We start from the raw sequence: 21,753 nt of genomic DNA, 5'->3' as shown, positions 1-21,753 counted from the left end.
TCCTTGAGAAAAAGCATGACAGTTTACTGCACAGGCAGAAAGACCAACTACATCCATGGTGCACTCTTCCAGGGGAGACATTTGGACACTGTTGGGGATGGTACTTTATCCATGCCACGTCATCTGGACATTGATTAGCAATTTCTTATTTGGTAATACTCCTCCTGCACAGACTTCTTTGATAACAACATCATCAGAACCCTCAAATTGTGCACCATCTAGCAACTCAGAAAAAAAGAGAACCAGCCAGAAAGGAGTATCGGAAAAGCATGGGGAAGACTTCAAAAAGGAAGGGAGACAGATTAAGGACTCAATGATGGTGAAGATGAAAACACTTGGAATGCAAATTCTATTCAACAGATGTAGTGAGACTAGAACAATATGTGCAATAATCATTGCACTTCTCTTACAATTTAATTCAACTAAAATTCTACTGGGATGTAGGATTGCTTTATGTTTTCCAACTAATCTTTATTTTAAAGTGTCTCTTTAATCCTGCTTAGTGGGTGTGGGTTAAAACTGTAACTCAGAAAAGTCAAGAGAGAAAATAACGACGAACTGGTTGCAAAGTCCCTGCATATGGCAACCAACTGTTAGAAGCCTAAAGAATCTAAAGGTCTTATATATAAAATAGATAAATAAGGTCCTATTGTATAGCAAAGGGAACTATATTCAATATCTTGTAGTAACCTATAATGAAAAAGCATATACATATATATATATATGTATGTTTGTATAACTGAATCACTTTGCTGTGCAGCAGAAACTAACACAACATTGTAAATCAACTATACTTCAATTTTAAAAAAAAGAATCTAAAGGTCTGACACAACTACCTTCCATCAACTTTCTTATGTAGTATTTTATGTACCCAGTATCCCTATGCTCTCAGATGGCATGTTTTGTTTAGAAGTATTTTGGTCAAAAACTCTTAAGCCCACACAAAGTAACTGGTATATCACTGAGTAACTTGACTTTGGGTCAGATGCATTTTAATTACCCAATCAGAGGATAATTTATGTTCACCCTTTCTCTTATCACTCATTAACTGTAAGCAAAATCTTATAGGTTTTAATCTTACTTAAACACTGAATGAAAAAAATATTTTCAAAAAGAGAAAAAGCCATAGGAGTCCTGTAATAGCATTTATGACAAAATTATGATTGAAGATACTGTTTCCATCATCCATATGAAGATCCATCAAAAGATTTCTTAACTCTCAAGTATCAGGAAATCTTTGCTATAGAGGAATTATCGATTTCTCTGTGGGGGCATTGAAATTCATGTGTTTGATTGGACTTCTAACTCTGTTATGTCGTCCCAGAATATCAGAGATAAATCTAGACTTCGAAGTTTCTAATTGTGTAGGATTGTTGACCAACATGCCTACATTCTAAAACTTGTTTTGATATTTTCTTCTTTTTATTTCCCTTCCTTTTATCCTAATATTTGTCTATTTATACTTAGAAGCTCCCTAAAAACCACAGGAAAACAAAATTAATAAGTAAATAAATGAACAAATAAAAACTGGCTGGAGATGTGGCCATCTCTAACTTTTTTGGAAGATCTGGGAAGGAAGAGCTGGAGAGGGGTAGAGCACTGATCAGGAAAAAGTTGCCATGCATTGCCCAGAATCATCAGCCTCCAAACAGTATTACCATTTAGTGTGAAGAGGAAGATTTTTCACTGTCATCCACTGAATTCCTTACAATTTAGTGAACCCTCTCCTGTGACACAAAAATTCAATTTCCCAAAAAATATCTTTAACAAATAATCATGGATGTACGTAAAGAAACAAATCAAGGAGTTTCACCATCAAATTGTCAATTATAATGAAAACTTACCACCATTGCAAGTGCTCAAAGGATGGAGTGCTATGTAACCACTAAAATTATGTAGAAAATTGTTTCTGGACGTGGAAAAATATTTATCTAACACTCCCAATGTTTCCTTTTTTTAGAAAAGGTAACCATTCTTATTAGTTTTACTTCATTTGCCATCATTTTTTATATTATAGGATAAACCAAGAAAGTAATTGTGTTAATGTCATTATAACACCTCCATCAAAAAAAGATATGTAAGTATAATAGCAAAGAAGTAAAAGTTCTGTAATTTTAATCTGAACTGGAAATTAGCTCTGTATTTTTTTTCTCTCTTAAGAAGTAGGCTGATTTCTGCTTCTGGGAAAATAGAGTAAATATACTTTTCCCCATTCCTCCTGCTAAGTATGACTAAAAACTCTGAACACCATATACAAAACAAAGTTCTAATTCAAAAAAATACACGCACCCTAATGTTCATAGCAGCACTATTTACAATAGTCAAGACACAGAAGCATCCTGTATCCATCAACAGATGAATGGATAAAGAAGATGTGGTGTATATATATATAGTGCCACTTGGCACTAATGAGGCGACGCCCTCTCTTCCCCAGCTGGAGTAAGTCAGAGGAAGCCAGCTAAAACAGGTTTAAATAAGAACAAGATTCTCATAGCATAATACCAAAAATGCCTAGGTTTCAATTGACAATCACTCATATCAAGAACCAGAAAAATCTCAAACTGAATGAAAAATAATCAATAGGTATCAAGACTGACATAACAGAGATAATTATCCAGCAAAGATTTTGCATCAGTCATCACAAAAACGCTTCAGTGAGCATGTCTCAGGAAAAAAATAGAAGATATAAAAAAGACCCAAATGGGCTTCCCTGGTGGCGCAGTGGTTGAGAGTCTGCCTGCCAATGCAGGGGACGTGGGTTCGAGCCCTGGTCTGGGAAGATCCCACATGCCGCGGAGCGACTAGGCCCGTGAGCCACAATTGCTGAGCCTGCGCGTCTGGAGCCTGTGCTCCGCAACAAGAGAGGCCGCAATAGTGAGAGGCCCGCGCACCGCGATGAAGAGTGGCCCCGCTTGCCGCAACTAGAGAAAGCCCTCGCACAGAAACGAAGACCCAATACAGCCATAAAAAAATTAATTAATTAATTTAAAAAAAAGACCCAAATGGAAATTTTAGACCTAACAAACACAATAACTAAAATTAAAAACTCAATGGGTGGGGGCTTCCCTGGTGGCACAATGGTTAAGAATCCGCCTGCCAATGCAGGGGATGCGGGTTCGAGCCCTGGTCTGGGAAGATCCCACATGCCACGGAGCACCTAAGCCCATGCACCACAACTACTGAGCCTGCGCTCTAGAGCCCACGAGCCACAACTACTGAGGCCTGCATGCCACAACTACTGAAGCCTGTGTGCCTAGAGCCTGTGCTCTGCAGCAAGAGAAGCCATTGCAATGAGAAGCCCTTGCACAGCAATGAAGAGTAGCCCCCGCTCGCCACAACTAGAGAAAGCCCACGCACAGCAACAAAGACCCAACACAGCCAAAAAATAAATAAAAAACAAACAAAAAAAACACAAAAAATCCTCAATGGATGGCCTCAACAACAGAACAGAGGGGACAGAGGAAAGACTCAGTGAAATGGAACACAGAAGAATAGAAATTACCCGGACAAAATTAACTGGAAAAATACTGCCTCAGGGACCTGTGGGACTATAGCAAAAGAACCAACATTCATGTTATCAGAACACAAAAAGGAAAGGAGAAAGAGGATGGGGCTTAAAAAGTACACGAAGAAATAATGGCTGAAAACGTCCCAATTTGGCGAAAGATAAATTTACAGATTCAAGAAACAGAGCAAACCACAAATAGGATAAAACAAAAGAAAGCCACACCAAGACACATCCTTAAACTTCTGAAAACTAAAGATTAAAATATATGTACTGAGGGACTTCCCTGGTGGTCCAGTGGTAAAGAATCCACCTTGCAATGCAGGGAACGCGGGTTCGATCCCTGGTCAGGGAACTAAGATCCCACATGCCGTGGGGCAACTAAGCCCACGTGCCACAACTACTGAGCTCGTGCATCTCAGCTAGAGCCTGCATGCCACAAACTACAGGGCCCATGTGCTCTGGAACCAGTGCGCCACAACTACAGAACCCATGCACCCTGGAGCCTGTGTGCCACAACTAGAGAAGAGAAAACCTGCATGCCACAGCTAGAGAAAGCCCACGCGCCACAACGAAGAGCCTGCGCCCCACAACAAAAGATCCCACTTGCCTCAACGAAGATCCCACGTGCTGCAACTAAGACCCGACGCAGTCAAAAATAAATAAATTAATTAAATAAATAATAAATCAATCTTAAATAAAATAAAATAAAATAAAATATATGCACTGAAAGCCATGAGAGAGAAACAACAACTTACAAAACAGTGTGAATGACAGCAGATTTCACATCAGAAACCACAGATGCCATAGGAGGTAGCATAACATTTTTCAAGTGCTGAAAGAAAAGAACTGTCAACACAGAATCCTATACCTAATGAAATATCCTTCAGGAATGAAGGAGAAATAAAGACATTCTCAGATGAAGGAAAACTAATAGAATTTGTCACCAGCAGACTTACCTTAAAAGAATGGCTAAAGGAAATTCCCTAAACAGAAAATGAAAGATAAAATATAGAATCTTGGAACACCACAAAGTAAGAAAGGATACAGTAAATGAAAATGTGGGTAAGTGCAATAGACTTTCCTTCCCCTCTGGAGTTTTTAAATTACGTTTGACAATTAAAGGAAAAAATTTTAACACTGTTTGATCTGGTTCTAAATGTATGTAGACAAGATATTTAAGACAATGATAAACAGGAGACTGCAAAGGGGATTAAAGGGAGGCAAGGTTTCTACATTTCACTCAAACTGGCAAAATGATGATAGCAATAGACAATGATAAGTTATGTGTATATAATGTAATATCTAGAGCAACCATTAAATGAGCTATACAAAGAAATACACTCAAAAACACTATACGTAAATCAAAATGGAATTCTAAAATATGCTCAAGAAACTGATAGGAAGACAGGGAAAAATAAAACAGAAAACAAAGCAGAGAGAACAAACAGAAAAGAAAAATAGTAAATGTAGGCCTAACATATCATTAATTTCATTAAATGTGAATGGTCTAACTACACCAAGTAAAAGACAGAGACTCATAGAAAGGATTAAAAACATGACTCAACTGTATGGTATCTAAAAGAAAGTCACTTCAAATATAGCGATATAGGCAGGTTGAAGGAAAAAGTATGGAAAAAGATATATCATGCAAACATTAATTAAAAGAAAGCAGAAGTATTGTCCACTATACCTCAATAAAGCTAGAAGCATGAGTAGCTATATTAATATCAGATAAATTAGAATTTAGAAAAAAAAATTACCAGACACAGAGAGAGATATATAATAATAAAAAAGTCAATCCATCAAGAAAAACAAAGCAATTCTAAATGTGTATGCAGCAAATACAGAAGCAAAAGCTGATAAAACTGAAAGGAGAAGTAGACAAATTATAGTTGGAAACTTCAACACCCCTTCTCTCAACAATTTACAGAACAGCTAAACAGAAAATGAGCATTCTCAACAACACAATGACCCAACAGGATCTAACTGACACTTACAGAACACACCACCCAACAACAGCAGAATACACATTCCTTTCAAGTGTCCATGGAACATATAGCATATCTTGGGCCGTAAAACAAACCCCAACAATTTTAGAAGAATTGAAATTATACAAGGTATTTTTTCTGATTACACGGGAACCAAACTAGAAATCAATAACAGAAAGATAACAAGAAAATTTCCATACACTTAGAAACGAAACAACACACTTCTAAATAATCCATGGTTCAAAGAGGAAGTCTCAAAGGAAATCCATAAAATACAATGAACTGAATGAAAATGAAAAAAATACATATTTACAATTTGTGGAACACATCTAAAGCATTGCTGAGAGGAAAATATACAGCACTAAATGCATACATTTGAAAGAGGAAAGTCTCAAATCAAAGATTTAAGGTCCCATACCAAAAACCTAGAAAAAAAGACCATATTGAGGATAAGTTAAGAGTACAAACTTGGAACTAGTAGATAAATAAGTCCAAGAGAGCTAATGCACAGAATAGTGATTATAGTCAACAATACTGTATTATACAAAGTTGCTAAGAGACTAGATCTTAACTGTTACTGCCACAAAAAAGAAATGATAATTATGTGATGTGATTGAGGTGTTTGCTAATGCTACAGGGATAATCATATTGCAATATATAAATGTATCAAGTCAACACATTGTCACTTGTTTTTTTTGGCTGCACAGGACAGCTTGCGGGATCTCAGCTCCCCCATCAGGGATTGAACCCAGGCTGCAGCAGTGAAAGCCTGGAATCCTAACCACTAGGCCACCAGGGAACTCGCAACACATTGTCACTTTAAACTTACATAATGTTATATGCCAATTATATTTCAATTTAAAAATAAAGAAAAAAAGACCAAAATAAACCCAGAGCACAGAGAGGGAAGAAAATAATAGAAAAGAACAGAAATTAATGAAGCTGAACAGAAAAACAATAGATAAAAATCAATGAAACAAAGAGCTGGTTCTTTGAAAATATCAATAAAATTGATAAACTTTTAGTAAGACTGACAAAAAAAAAGAGAGAGGACACAAATTACCAATATCAGGAATGAAACAAAGAATATCACTACAGACCCAGCGGACATCAAAAGAGAAATTACTATGAACAATTCTACACTTATAACTTAGATGAAATGAACCAATTCTTCAAAAACCACAAACGACCACAAGTCATCCAATATGAAATAGATAATTTAAGTAGCCCTGTACTATTAAGGAAAATTTATCCATAATTTAAAACTCATAAAAGAATCTAAAAAGAATGGATATATGTATATGTATAACTGATTCACTTTGCTGTACAGCAGAAACTAACACAACATTTTAAATCAACTATACTCCAATAAAAGTTTTTAAAAATAAAAAATAAAACTCACCCAAAAAAAGATATCTCTGGCCAGATGGTTTCCCTGGAGAATTTTACCAAACTTTTAACAAAGAATTAACACAATTACATAATCTCTTACAGGAAACAGAAGAGGAGGTAATTCTTTCAAACTCATTCTATGAGGCTAGTATTTTCCTAGGATAGGTGAAAAGGGGCCCCCAAAAGATATCCACATCCTAATCCTTGGAATCTATGAATATCACCTTACATGGCAAAAATAAAAAGGTCTTTGAAGATGTGATTAAGGATCTTCCGATAAGGAGAGTATCTTGTATTATCCAGGTGGGTTCTAAATGTGATCACATGTATCCTTACAAGAGGGAGGCAAAAGAAGATTTGACGCACACAGAGGCAGTGATGTGAAGAGAGTAGAGAGATATTTGAAGATGCTGGCCATGAAGAATGAAGAGATGAAGTAACAATCCAAGGAATAGCTGCAGCCCCCAAAAGCTGGAAGAGGCAAGAAACAGATTCTCCCCCAGAGCCTCTGCAGGGAGTAAAGCCCTGTCAACACCTTGATTTTTGCCCAGTGATGCTTATTTTGGATTTCTGGCCTTTAGAACTATGAGAGAATAAATTTCTGCTGTTTTAAGCCACCAAGTTTGTGGTAATTTGTTGCAGCAACCACATGAAACTAACACATTCCCTGATTACAAAACTGGATGAATATAGTATAAAAAAGAAAACTACACACCAATATCACTCATGAATATAGAGGCAAAATTTCTTGACAAAATATTAGCAACTATAATTCATTAATATATTAAAGGAATTATATACCATGACCAATTAGGGTGTATTCCAGGGATGCAAGACAGGTTCAATATTCAAAAATCAATCCATATACTCCACCATGTTAACAGGATTTTAAAAATCACATGATTGTATCAATCAAAATAGAAAAAGCACTTGAAGAAATCCAACACTCATTCCTGCAAAAACCAGAATAGAAATAGAAATATAGAGTAACACCCTCAATTAGATAAACAGCATCTAAAACAAAACTACAGCTAACATTATACTTCATGATAAAAGACTGAAGAACAAGAGCAAGGCAAGGATGTCTATTCTCACGACTCTTATTCAACATAGTGCTGGAAGTTCTAACCATTACAATAAGGCAAGAAATGGAAATGAAAGGCATACAGAATAAAAAGGAAGAAATTAAACTGTCTCTATTTCCAGATGAAAAGGTCATAGAAAGCATAGAAAAACACACAAAAACCAAGTGCTCCAAATAAAAATAAAATAAATCCAAAATAAAAAATATGAAACCATTGATAATTACTCAGAAGTATGAAACACTTAAGTATAACCCTAACAAAACTAAAAGTTGCAGTAAGTTAAATTGCTGTTTACTTATTTGCAGTAAGTTCACTTCTTGCAGTAAGTTAAATACTGCAACACACTAGCAATCTTGAGAAAGAAGAACAAAGCTGGAGGCATTACACTATCTGATTTAAAACCCTTGAACAATGCAGGATTAGGGGCATTGACCCTCTGAGCAGTTGAAAGTCCATGTATAACTTATAGTTGGCCCACCATATACTTGGTTCCTCCTTATCCCCAGTTTCTCTGTATCCACAGATTCAACCAACTGTAGATCATGTAGTACTGTAGTATTTACTATTGAAAATAATCCACATATAAGTGGATCCACACAGTTCAAACCTGTGTTGTTCAAAGGTCAACTATATATTACAAAGCTACAGTAATCAAAACAGTATGGGAGAAAACTATAACTCAAAAAGTTACATGCACCCCAATGTTCACTGCAGCACTATTTACAATAGCCAAGACATGGAAGCAACCTAAATGTCCATCGACAGAAGAATGGATAAAGAAGATGTGGTATATATATACAATGGAATATTACTCATCCATAAAAAAGAATCAGATAATGCCATTTGCAGCAACATAGATGGACCTGGAGATTATCATACTAAGTGAAGTAAGCCAGATGAAGACAAATATCTTATGATATCACTTATATGTGGAATCTAAAAAAAGATACAGGGAGTTCCCTGGTTGCCTAGTGGTTAGGATTCAGCGCTTTCACTGCTGTGGCCTGGGTTCAATCCCTGGTGGGAGAACTGAGATCCCGCAAGCCTGGTGGCACAGCCAAAAAACAAAAAAAGACAGATACAAATGAACTTATTTACAAAACAGAAACAGACTCACAGACACATAAAACAAACTTATGGTTACCTTATGGTTACTTATGGTTACCTCCCCTTTACCAAAGGGGAAAGGGGGAAGGGATAAATTAGGAGTTTGGTATTAACATATACACACTACTATCTATATAAAATAGATAACCGGGGCTTCCCTGGTGGCGCAGTGGTTGAGAGTCTGCCTGCCAATGCAGGGGACATGGGTTCGAGCCCTGGTCTGGGAGGATCCCACATGCCACGGAGCAACTAGGCCCGTGAGCCACAACTACTGAGCCTGCGCGTCTGGAGCCTGTGCCCCGCAACAAGAGAGGCCGCGACAGTGAAAGGCCCGTGCACTGCGATGAAGAGTGGCCCCCGCTTGCCACAACTAGAGAAAGCCCTCGCATAGAAACGAAGACCCAACACAGCCAAAAAAATAAAATAAATAAATAAATAAATAAATCAGGAGCTCCAAAAAAAAAAAAGAAATCAATTAAAAACAAAAAATAGATAACCAACCAACAAGGACCTACTGTATAGCACAGGGAACTATACTCAATATTTTGTAATAACCTATAAGGGAAAAGAATCTAAAAAATTATATATATATATATATATATAACTGAATCACTGTGCTGTACACTGAAACTAATACAACATTTTAAATCAACTATACTTCAATTAAAAAGATAAAAATAAAAATAAATAAATAAATTTAGTGAAAAAAACCCAGTATGGTATTGGCATAAAAACAGACACAAACAACAACAGAACAGAATAAAGAGCCCAGAAATAAACCCATGCATATATGGTCAATTAATTTATGACAAAGGATCCAAGAATATACAATGGGAAAAGGACAATATCTCCAAAACATAGTGTTGGGAAAACTGGACAGCCACATGCAAAAAATGAAACTGGATTACTATCTTACACCATATAAAAAATTAACTCAAAATGAATTAAAGAGTTGAATGTAAGACCTGAAACCATAAAACTCATAGAAAGCATGGGCAGTAAGTTCCTTGACATCAGTCTTAGCAATGATTATTTTGGATCTGACTCCAAAAGCAAAGGCAATAAAAGCAAAAATAAACAAGTGGGACTACATCAAACTAAAATGCTTCTGCACAGCAAAGGAAACCATCAACAAAATGAAAAGGCAACCTACTGAATGGGAGAAAATATTTGCAAATTGTATATCTGACAAGGTGTTAATATCCAAAATATATAAAGAACTCATACAGCTCAATAGCAAAAAACAATCCAATTTAAAAATGGACAGAGGATCTGAATAGACATTTCTCCAAAGACATAGCAATGGCCAACAGGTACATGAAAAGATGCTCAACATCACTAATCATCAGTGAAATGTGAATCAAAACCACAGTGAGCTATCACCTCACACCTGTTAGAATGCCTATTATCAAAAGGATGACAAGTAACAATTGTTGGTGAGGACATAGAGAAAAGAGAACCCTTGTGCACTGTTGGTAAGAATGCAAATTGGTGCAGCCATTATGGAAAACAGTATGGAAGTTCCTCAAAAAATTAAAAATAGAACTACCATATGATCCAGTAATTCCACTTCTGAGTATTTATCTGAAGAAAATGAAAATACTAACTTGAAAAGATATGTGCACTCCCATGTTCATTGCAGCATTATTTACAATAGGCAAGATATGGAAGCAACCTAAGTGTCCATCCAATGGATGAACGGATAAAGAAAATGTGAGATAGATAGAGATATAGATATACACACATACACAATGGAATATTATTCAGCCATGAGTAAGAAAGACATCCTGCTGTTTACAACAACTTGGATGGACCTTGAGGGCATTATGCTAAGTGAAATAAATCAGACAGAGAAAGACAAATAGTGTATGATCTCACTTATATGTGGAAGCTAAAACAAAACAAAACAAACAAAAAAGCAAACTCATAGATATAGAGAACAGATTGGCAGTTGCCAGAGGCAAGAGGAGAGGGTAAAATGGGTGAAGGGAGTCAAAAGGTACAAACTTCCAGTTAAAAAGTAAATAAGTCATGGGGATGTAATGTACAGGCATGGTGACTATAGTTAATAATATTATATTGCATATCTGAAAGCTGCTAAGAAAGTAAATCTTAAAAGTTCTCATCACAAGAAAAAAAATTCTGTAACTATGTATGGTGATGGATGTCAACTAGACTTACCATGGTGATCATTTAACAACACATACAAATATCGAATCACTATGTTGTATATCTGAAACTAATATAATATTGTAAGTCAATTATACCTCAATTTAAAAATAAATAAATAAATAAAAGTATGGTATTGGTAAAAATAGACAAATTTATCAATGCAACAAATAGAGAGCCAGAAAATAGACCCACACAAATATAGACAACTGATCTTTGACAAAGGAACAAAAGCGATTCAATGGAGAAAGGACAGCCTTTTCAATAAATGGTGTTGAAACAATTTGATATCCATATGCAAAAAGAAAATATCTAGACACAGTCCTGACAACTTTCACAAAAATTAACTCTAAATGGATCTTAGACTTATAGGCAAAATGCAAAAATATAAAACTTCTGCATATAGGGAGTTCCCTGGTGGCCTAGTGGTTAGGATTCCAGACTTTCACTACTATGGCCCAGGTTCAATCCTTGGTCAGGGAACTGAAATCCCACAAGCTGCACGGTGCGGCCAAAAAAAAAAGAAAGAAAACTTCTGCAAATAACAGGAGAAAATCTAAGTGACTTTGGGTTTGGCAGTGTTTTAAAATATAACACCAAAAGTACATTACATGAAAGAAAACTGACAAGTTGGACTTTATTGAAATTTTAAAATTCTGCTCTGTGAAAGACACTGTTAAGAGAATAAAGAGACAAGCCCAGAACAGGAGAAAATACTTGCACAACACATATCTGATAAAATGACTTGTATTTAAAAATATACAAAGAGGGACTTCCCCCGTGGTCCAGTGGTTAAGAATCTGTCTTGCAATTCAGGGCACGCCAGTTTGATCCCTGGTCAGGGAACTAAGATCCCACATGCTGCAGGGCAACTAAGCCCACGTGCTGCAACTACTGAGCCCACGCACTCTGGAGCCAGTGTGCCACAACTACAGAGCCCACGCGCTCTGGAGCCCACACACCACAACTAGAGGGAAGCCCATGCGCCCCAACAGAGAACCCATGCACTGCAACAAAAGATCCCACATGCCTCAGGGCAACTAAGCCCACGTGCTGCAACTACTGAGCCCACGCACTCTGGAGCCAGTGTGCCACAACTACAGAGCCCACGCGCTCTGGAGCCCACACACCACAACTAGAGGGAAGCCCATGCGCCCCAACAGAGAACCCATGCACTGCAACAAAAGATCCCGCCTGCTGCAACTAAGACCCACCCAACACAGCCAATAAACAAATAAATAAATAAATAATTTTTTAAAAAAATTTCTTTTTTTTGGCTGTGTTGGGTCTTCGTTTCTGTGCAAGGGCTTTCTCCAGTTGCAGCGAGCGGGGGCCACTCTTCATCACGGTGCGCAGGCCTCTCACTGTCGCGGCCTCTCCCATTGCGGAGCACAGGCTCCAGACGCGCAGGCTCAGTAGTTGTGGCTCACGGGCCTAGCCGCTCCGCGGCATGTGGGATCTTCCCGGACTGGGGCACGAACCCGTGTCTCCTGCATTGGCAGGCGGATTCCTAACCACTGTGCCATCAGGGAAGCCCCTAATAAATATTTTTAAAATTTTTTTTAAATAATAAAATAAAATAAAATATACAAAGAACTCTTAAAAATCAACAATAAGAAAACAAACAACCCCATTACAAAATGGGCAAAAGATCTGAATAGACACTTGACCAAAGAAAATATACGGATGGGAAATAAGCATGTAAAACCATGTCCAACATCATTTTTCATTATGGAATTTCAAATTAAAACAACAATAAGATACCACTACACACTTATTAGAATGGTTAAAATCCAAAAAACTGACAGTATCAAATCCTGGCAAAGATATGAAGCAACACGAATGTTCATTCATTGCTGGTGAGAATGAAAATGATGAAAAACTGTGGAAGATAGTTTCTTACAAAGTCTTACCATATGACCCACAGTTGCACTCCTAGTCATTTACCCAAATGAATGGAAAACTTACGTCTACACCATAACCTGTACATACATGTTTATAGCAGCTTTATTCATAATCACCCCACACTGGAAACAACCAAGGTGTCCTTCAATAGGTGAATGGATAAGCAAACTGTGGTACATCCATACAATGGAATATTATTCAGTGATAAAAATAAATGAGCTATCAAGCCATGAAAAGACATGGAGGAAACTTGAATGCAAATTGCTGAGTGAAAGAAGCCAATCTGAAAATGCCACAGACTGTATGATTCCAACTATATGACATTTTAGAAACGGCAAAGCTATAGAGACAGTAAAAAAGTGTGGTTGCCAGAGTTTCAGGCAGGGGGAGAGGGAAGATGAATGAATAGCTAAAGCACAGATGAAACTGTTCTGTATGAACTGTAATGGTGGATATATGTCATTATGTATTTGTCAAAACACATAGAATGTGTAACACAAAGAGTGAACCTTACTGTAAACTGTTGACTATAATTAATAATAATGTATCAATATTGGTTAATTGTAACAAATGTACCACACTAATACTACCATCTCAATTATTCTGTAAATCTAGAACTACTAAAAATTAGGTCACTTAATTGTTTTAATGCTCTTAGCATACAATCCAGCAATTGCACTCACGTGCATTCCTTCGATACAAAAATCTTACACAATCACAGCATCCTTATTCATAACAGCCAAAAACTGGAAACAACCAAGATGTCCTTCAACTAGTGACTGGTTAAGCAAACTGTGGTAAATCCATACCATGGAATGCTATTCAGCAATAAAAAGGAACAAACTATTCATATATGCAACAATCTGGATGAATCTCCAGAGAATTATGCTGAGTAAAAAAAGCCAGTCCCAAAAGGTTACATACTGTATGATTCTACATATATAACACTCTTGAAATAACAAAATTATAGAACTGGAGCACAGATTATTGGTTGCCAGGGGTTAAGGAGGGAGAGGGGGAGGAGGGAAGTGGGTGTGACTATTAAAGTGCAACATGAGAGATCCTTGTGGTAAAGGAAATGTTCTGTATGTCAATATCCTGGTTGTGATACTGTATCAATACCAAGGTTTTGCAAGATGCTATGATGGGGGAAACTGGGTAAACAGTACATCAGTACATTGCATTTGAATCTACAATTATCTCAAAATCAAAATTTGTCTAAAAAATAAAAACTTTTGTCTAAAAATTTTTTTAAAAATAAAAAAATGGGAAAAAGTAGGCTCCTCTTACTTACCTCAAATGATCTGCCAGGTTGTCCTGGAACCAGGGCAGGAAACCTCTGGGGTGATTTCCCATTAGCTGGCATGTTGACTCCGAGTACCAGCCCACCTTCCAAAGCTGGAGAGGCCTTTGTATGTGGGCTGCAGTCAGAATAAATGGAAGATCCTGCAGCCTCCAATATGCAGAAAGTTCAACAGCTCCACAGAGACACCAACAAATCCTAAAAGGATAGTATCCATGTCATCACTGTCATTCCACATTCACCCCACAAAGTTCAGCAACTCCCACTCTGAGTATTAGTGAGGGTAGATTGTGGAAACAGTCATGATATTTGGAGTCAAATGAATGAACTCAGAGTCCGTTACTCTTGGGTGGCTCCACAGGGGGTGCTTCACACTTTACCCAACCAGCTCATCACTCAATTCCAGGTTCACGGCAGATCTGGGTTTGGGGAGAAGGTGGAAGTGAGGCAGTGAATGGTGCTGAAGCCCCATGGGGTAGGCAGGGGAAGGACTTGTCCATGGGGTCCTGGTGAGTGACTGTGGAGGCAAAAAACCTGGAAACCTGGTAATCTTAATGAAAGGGGTCTCTTCTGTCCACTTTAATTATTTCACCATTTTAGGGTGAAAAATCCCTCTTAAATTCTTCTGCAGAGAAGCTCTGAGCCTCTTCTTTCCAGAAGATGATTCAACATTAATAATATTTATTAAATCAACAAACTGGGGGTGGGGGAGGAAACATGCTGCTTTTAACTTACACCAAAAAAGCATTTGACACAATTCAGCAGTCATTACTAATAAAAACTCAAACTAAAATTAAGGAAGAAGTAAATCACTTAAATATCACAAAAATCATTTACAAAACATATCCCTGAAATACTATGCTAAAAAATAAAATGATGAAGCAACTGCCATTAAAATTAGTAAAAAGATAGGGATGTCTGATACAACTCAAAATTGTTTTTTCTGGCTCTAGCTTACACAATAGAAGACGAAATAATCAGAATAAATATTGCAAAGAAATGAAAATGGGGCTTCCCTGGTGGCGCAGTGGTTGAGAATCTGCCTGCCGATGCAGGGGACAAGGGTTCGAGCCCTGGTCTGGGAAGATCCCACATGCCGCGGAGCAACTAGGCCCGTGAGCCATAACTACTGAGCCTGCGCATCTGGAGCCTGTGCCCCGCAACAAGAGAGGCCACGATAGTGAGAGGCCCACGCACCGCGATGAAGAGTGGCCCCCACTTGCCGCAACTAGAGAAAGCCCTCGCACAGAAACGAAGACCCAACACAGCCAAAAATAAATAAATAAATAAATAAATAAATAAATAAATAAATAAAATTTAAAATAAAGTTAAAAAAGAAATGAAAATGTAGCTTTCTTTGCCAGTGATATGATTTTATACATAGAAAACCTACCCCAGACTCTACCAGAAGTCATAGGGTAATTTGATAAGGGGCTGGATACAAGATAAAATTACAAGAGCAGATAGTTTTTTCCCTGTATAATAACAATGACCAAATGAAAATGGGAAAAAAATCCGTTAGTAATGATAACAAGAAAAATATAAAATATGTAAAATAAATTCTTTAAGGAGCTGCACCTATAAATTTAAAAAGTAAAAAAAATTGACAAATATAAAATAGTCACACAGACATACCATACCCCTGGACAAAAAATTTAATGAAAATGTCAGCCCTCCCAAAACATTATAGTAATGTAAAGAATAAATAAAAAAGAAAAATTAAACACTAAGCTCAATAATAAGATGGTGTATATAACATTTTGTGGAACGCAACTAAAGAGACTCTTAAAGGGAAATTCATGTTTTCAAATGCCTTTTAACAAAGAAAGGCTGAACATTAATGAATTAACAACCAATTTAAGAAGTTAGATAAAAGAGAAAATAGCACAGATAGTAGGAATTAGGGAAAGGGAAAACAAAGGTACATCAGAGAGGATCAACAAAGCCAAAAGTTGGTAGTTTGGAAAGGCTAATAAAATTAGCAAATCTCTGGGGAGACTGAGGAAAAAATCTAAAAGCACACACACTATTAGGGCTTGACAACAAAATGCAGCAAGGAATCTAAAAAAGAACTGACTACTTCAGAAGCCTCCATCCCTCCCTGACCCGCATACACTCCCATTCACCAGATTCTTTAATTCCCCACCAACTGACCCCACAAACTGTCATTCCCAAAAGCCAACAAAGCCATCACCTCAAAATCACTGATGACTGTCACGCCACAAACCCTCGTGCACTCGCTTTAGTGCCGCGCGCCAACAAGACTTAAACAGCCTCTGAGGGCCACTTCCGTTTCCTGTCCTCACCTCTGAACCTGCCCCTTCTGGGGCTGTTAATTTCGCACACGATCACACAAGAGCTGTGCGACTGTGGTCTACTCACTCTGAACAAGGTGCTGTTATGGATCTGCAGAGACTTTGTCCATGAGCAGCGGTGCCGAGAGAGGAACATGGCTGCGCCGAGGCTTTCCACCATGAGGGCCGCCATCATAGCATCCATTCCGTACAGTGGGCTGTTCCATAGGCGACGGAGGGGGGTGTCGTTCATGGGTAGAAACTTTCTGAAGACAAGCTTCCGAGAGAAGCTGGTCTTTGGAACCGAGTTCTATAGGTTTGTGCAAAGTTTACAGAAGCAGAGGTGCCAAACCCCAACCCGGGGGAAGGGGAGATGTGTCCCGATCTTCAAGGGAGATACCACCGGGAAGAGGGGGGAAAAGTCCCTCCTGGGCGATACCACTGTAGAAGAGAGGGGAGGAGTCAAGGTGGTACAGTCTCCTTTTGACGGACTGTGGAACAGATATGGAGGGGTCTTTAATCCCCCTCAATCTCCATTACCCCACTGAAATGATAGTAGGTGAGAATAATAATACTAGCCTTTGATCTGGACAACTAATGTTTTTCAGCAAATTATCAATAGAAAAATATTTAGAAAACATTTTAAGCACACTTTCGATGAAAATGCATCTTCAAGACATGCCCCCAACACCTGCTGTCAACCAGGTTAGCCTCTCTTATATGGAAATTCAGGAGCTGCTACTGACTCTTGGGAGAGAAGAGAATTCTGGGTGTTCTTCACCTCTGAACTCCTATACACAGTCTTTATAAGCTAGTCCTAGTACACCCTCCTGCAGGGAGCCTACTCTGACAAGAGGTAAAGAGCTCTTTTCCCTGCGTAAGGTGTTTCCAACCCAGCAGGTAGACCCTGGCTAAGCTTGAGTATGGATTGCTGGGTACCCTGAGGACATTCATTTCCTTTCTCTGGACCTCAGCTCAACAATCTGGAGAGCTAGAATGTTAGCCTCTCAGATTATCCCATTTTCTCTGTCTCCCCAGCAGTATTTATGAACTGGATGAAAGACAGAATGGCAAATATGAGAATATTGTTGTAACACACACACCTCGACATAAATTGCCAAAACTTATTATTGTTGTGACTTCTGGTCAACGTCTCAAATCCTAGACCCTGTTTACTTCCATCATCAATGCCTCTCTGAGCTGATCTCAAACCTGAACCTTTCTTAACTCTACCAACACCTATGTTGCATTTTTCTGATCTGGCTTCATGTTCTCTATTAATGATTCAATCATCAATGTTCTTGTATTTTGACTTTTGAAAATATTGCACTAAAATGTTATTTGTTTTGATTACTGAGTTTTTTGGTGCCCCCTTAAATTTTGCACTTTGAAGTGAATGTCTCTCTTGCCTTACCCTAGTCCCAGAAAACTTGTTCTCTAAAATCATAGACTATCAGAAGCTTTGTTAATTGAAATTATGTCAGTAAGAATAAAACATCCCACTCTTGCCTGGAGGATCCAAGTCACTTTGACACAGAGAAGCAGACTCGATTTCCAACCCAGGTTCAGAGCTTCAAATAAGGGGTATCTGAAGCAAACATGTCACATCTATTTTTTTAACTTTTTATTTTATATTGGAGTATAGCCGACCAACAATGTTGTGACAGTTTTAGGTGCACAGCAAAGGGACTCAGCCTTGCATATACACGTATCCGTTCTCCCCCAAACTACCCTCCCATCCAGGCTGCCACATAACATTGAGCAGAGTTCCCTGTGCTATACAGTAGGTCCTTGTTGGTTATCCATTTTAAATATAGCAGTGTGTACATGCTGATCCCAAACTCCCTAACTATCCCTCCCCACCATGCTTAGACTGAACCCTTATGCTTTTAAAAGTAAAATCAGAAGGCAAGGGTGTAGGGGAATAATTTTCCAATACTGTTCTTTTTTTTTTTTAAGGATTTTCTTTTTAATTAATTAATTTATTTATTTTTGTCTGTATTGGGTCTTCGGTTCGTGCGAGGGCTTTCTCCAGTTGCGGCAAGCGGGGGCCACTCTTCATCGCGGTGCGGGGACCGCTCTTCATCGCGGTGCGCGGGCCTTTCTCCATCGCGGCCCCTCCCGTTGCGGGGCACAGGCTCCAGACGCGCAGGCTCAGCAATCGTGGCTCACGGGCCCAGCTGCTCCGTGGCATGTGGGATCTTCCCAGACCAGGGCTCGAACCCGTGTCCCCTGCATTAGCAGGCAGATTCTCAACCACTGCGCCACCAGGGAAGCCCTCCAATACTGTTCTTATAAACTTTTCTTTGAAATAAAGGAGGCTTTTACTGTTCACAAGGTTATTTGTCAGTTGCAATTTTTCCCTGTATTCCCCCATTCAATCTGGATTGCCACAATCAGACAGACAGAAAGCATAAGGACACTTTTTTCTTGCATCTGTAGTGGAAACCTTAGCAGACAGTATGTCACATCTTTTTTTAATTTAGCGTTTCTAAATAAAAAGGACCCTGGATCCACCTCACAGTCCAGACTTGACATTGACTCTTTTACATACCAACCTACTTTGCTTTGGGCTAATCAGTACACTGCTTCATTTAAATTTTAACTGAACTCCACTCTTCCCCAACATCCTGTAGTACAGTAAGTCCCCTACATACAACCTTCAGGTTGCGAACTTTCGAAGATGTTGACGTGCGTTCACATGTCCAATCACGTAAATTAGCTCACATGTCTGGTGTACATTGTCATGTGTGTGCATCCTCTATAAGTGGTTGTGCTTTTATGTACTTTACAGTACCATACTGTATACAGTACAGTAGTACAGTATATTTCAAGCCCAGGATGTCCGGAAGCAAGTGTAAAAGCAGCGGTGATGTAGCTGGTACTGCTGAAGAACCGAAGAGATTCACGATGCAGGAAATGGCAAGGGGATTTTCTTTATTTGAGGAGGCACTGTTAGTTTTTGAGGCACAGGACCCGAATGTAGAACAGTACACGAAGGTTGCAGCAGCCGTTCAGAATGCAATCCAGTGCTACCATGCCATCTATGACGAAAAAAGAGGCTAGATAGAACTGAATCCAGCAAGGAACCAGAACCTGTGCCATCAACGTCAGGCGTGAGTGAAATTGCAGCTTGCCCTCCGTCTCCCATTGCTGATGATCCTTCAGCTCTACCATCTCCCACCTCCTCTCCCTCCTCCAGTCAGTAACTCTTCTTGCTGTTCACTTGATGCCAGCCCCTGTATGCCAGCTGTTGTACTGTACTACTGTACTTTTCAAGGTACTGTACTATAAGATTAAAAATGTTTTCTTTATTTTTTGTGTTTGTTTTTTATGTATTATTTGTGTGAAAAGTATTATAAAGCTATTACAGTACTGTCCTATATAGCCAATTGTGTTAGTTGGGTACCTAGGCTAACTTTGTTGGGCTTACGAACAAATTGGACTTACAAACGCACTCTCAGAATGGAACTTGTTTGTATGTAGGTGACTTACCATAATTCTATTTCTTCCTTTGTTTGGTGAGACTAGGGTGATCAACCATACCTGTTTGCCCAGGACTGAGGGGTTTATTGGAACAAGGGAACTTCAGTGCTAAAATCAGGAAAGTCCCAGGCAAAACTAAAACAAGTTGACCACCCTAAGTGAGATCCTCCACAATTCCTACGGTGTGTGGTCTCCTTTGCTGCAGCAAGTTAAAACCCATTTCTGGGCTCCCCTGGTGGCGCAGTTGTTAAGAATCAACCTACCAATGCAGGGGACATGGGTTCGAGCCCAGGTCCAGGAAGATCCCACACGCCGCGGAGCAACTAAACCCGTATGCCACAACTACCGGGCCTGCCCTCTAGAGCCCGCAAGCCGCAACTGCTGAGCCCGCGTGCCACAACTACTGAAGCCCGTGAGCCTAGAGCCCGTGCTCCACAACAGGAGAAGCTACCTCAATGTGAAGCTCGCACACTGCAATGAAGAGTAGCCCCTGCTTGCTGCAACTAGAGAAAGCCCACACACAGCAACGAAGACCCAATGCAGCCGAAAATAAATAAATAAATAAATTTTTTAAAAACTTGTTTAAAAAAAAACCCATTTCTGTCCAACTATGGATGTGACCCTTGTGGTCTTTATCAGATGGACTTTATCAAGGTCATTAATGTTGGAAGGTTCACAGATGTCGAGTTTGAGATCAGTCCTAGTATGCATTGATGGTGGAAAAATTAACAGGCCTGGGTTCAAGCTCCAGATCAGAGAGACATTGATGGAGGAATAGTTAATTAAAGGCTGAATGCTAAAAGATACGAGAAAAGCATTGATGGTGGAAGAATTATCAGAGCTGTAGATTACAGGTCAGACTAGAGCAATACTGATAGGGTTGAAATTTGGTCCAAAGGTAGTAGAAATGTTATTACAGGAGCCTGGATTTTAGATTTTGACAAGAGAGTCGTTGATGGTTGGTCAGATAACAAATGACCAAATTCAAGGTCCTACCATATGAGCAGTGGTGGTGGAAGAGTTAATGGAAGCCAGCAATTTGAGCTCTCTTGTCTAGACCAAGTCTGAGGGGTTGTAGATAGATGGTACAGCTGGCCAATGGCTGTGTACGAAAGGTGGGATCTAGTTTCTGGTGGCCAATGGGATGAAGCAGCAACCTGTTACCAGGGAGAAGCCCCTGTTGCTATGTGCAGAGTGAGAGAGGCAAGGTCTAGCCTGAGTTGCTACAGACAAATAGTTAGCCAATGACTGCAGAAATTGGGCTTTAGCTTCTTCAGCCTATAGTAAACTGATGCTAGGTAGTAACCCCCACGGCCATGTGAAAGAAGGCAGCCAAAGTGGCACATGAGAGGCTGTAGACAAAAGGCACAGTTAACCAATGGCTGAGTAAGAATGGGGCTCTGGCCTCCCTAGGTATATGAGGCTTCCTGGTCTGTAAATCAGTGAGGTCCTCATTGTCCTGTGCAGGGAGGGGGCAGTGCATAGCCTGCGGGGGTGCAGATAGATGACACAGCTG

The 21,753-nt window shown here is 39.0% G+C and overlaps 1 protein-coding gene across 1 annotated transcript in view; it reads right to left on the bottom strand.

Annotated features, from left to right (window-relative positions):
- Window positions 1-17,093, bottom strand: part of ZNF157 (zinc finger protein 157) — a 31,247-nt gene extending 14,154 nt beyond the window's left edge. The window contains exons 1-2 of the mRNA XM_007187184.2: window positions 16,840-17,093; window positions 14,449-14,655 (exon numbers count right to left, since the gene is read on the bottom strand). Of these exons, the coding sequence (XP_007187246.2) occupies window positions 14,449-14,520 (72 nt within the window). The 5' untranslated portion in view covers window positions 14,521-14,655; window positions 16,840-17,093. The remainder of the gene's footprint in view (window positions 1-14,448; window positions 14,656-16,839) is intronic.
- Window positions 17,094-21,753: the final 4,660 nt, after the last annotated feature.

The sequence above is a fragment of the Balaenoptera acutorostrata genome, chromosome X (genome assembly GCF_949987535.1).
Source record: "Balaenoptera acutorostrata chromosome X, mBalAcu1.1, whole genome shotgun sequence".
NCBI classification, from domain to species: Eukaryota; Metazoa; Chordata; class Mammalia; order Artiodactyla; family Balaenopteridae; genus Balaenoptera; species Balaenoptera acutorostrata.
Note: the sequence above shows the minus strand (reverse complement) of the source record. Positions and strands in the feature narration are given on the sequence as shown.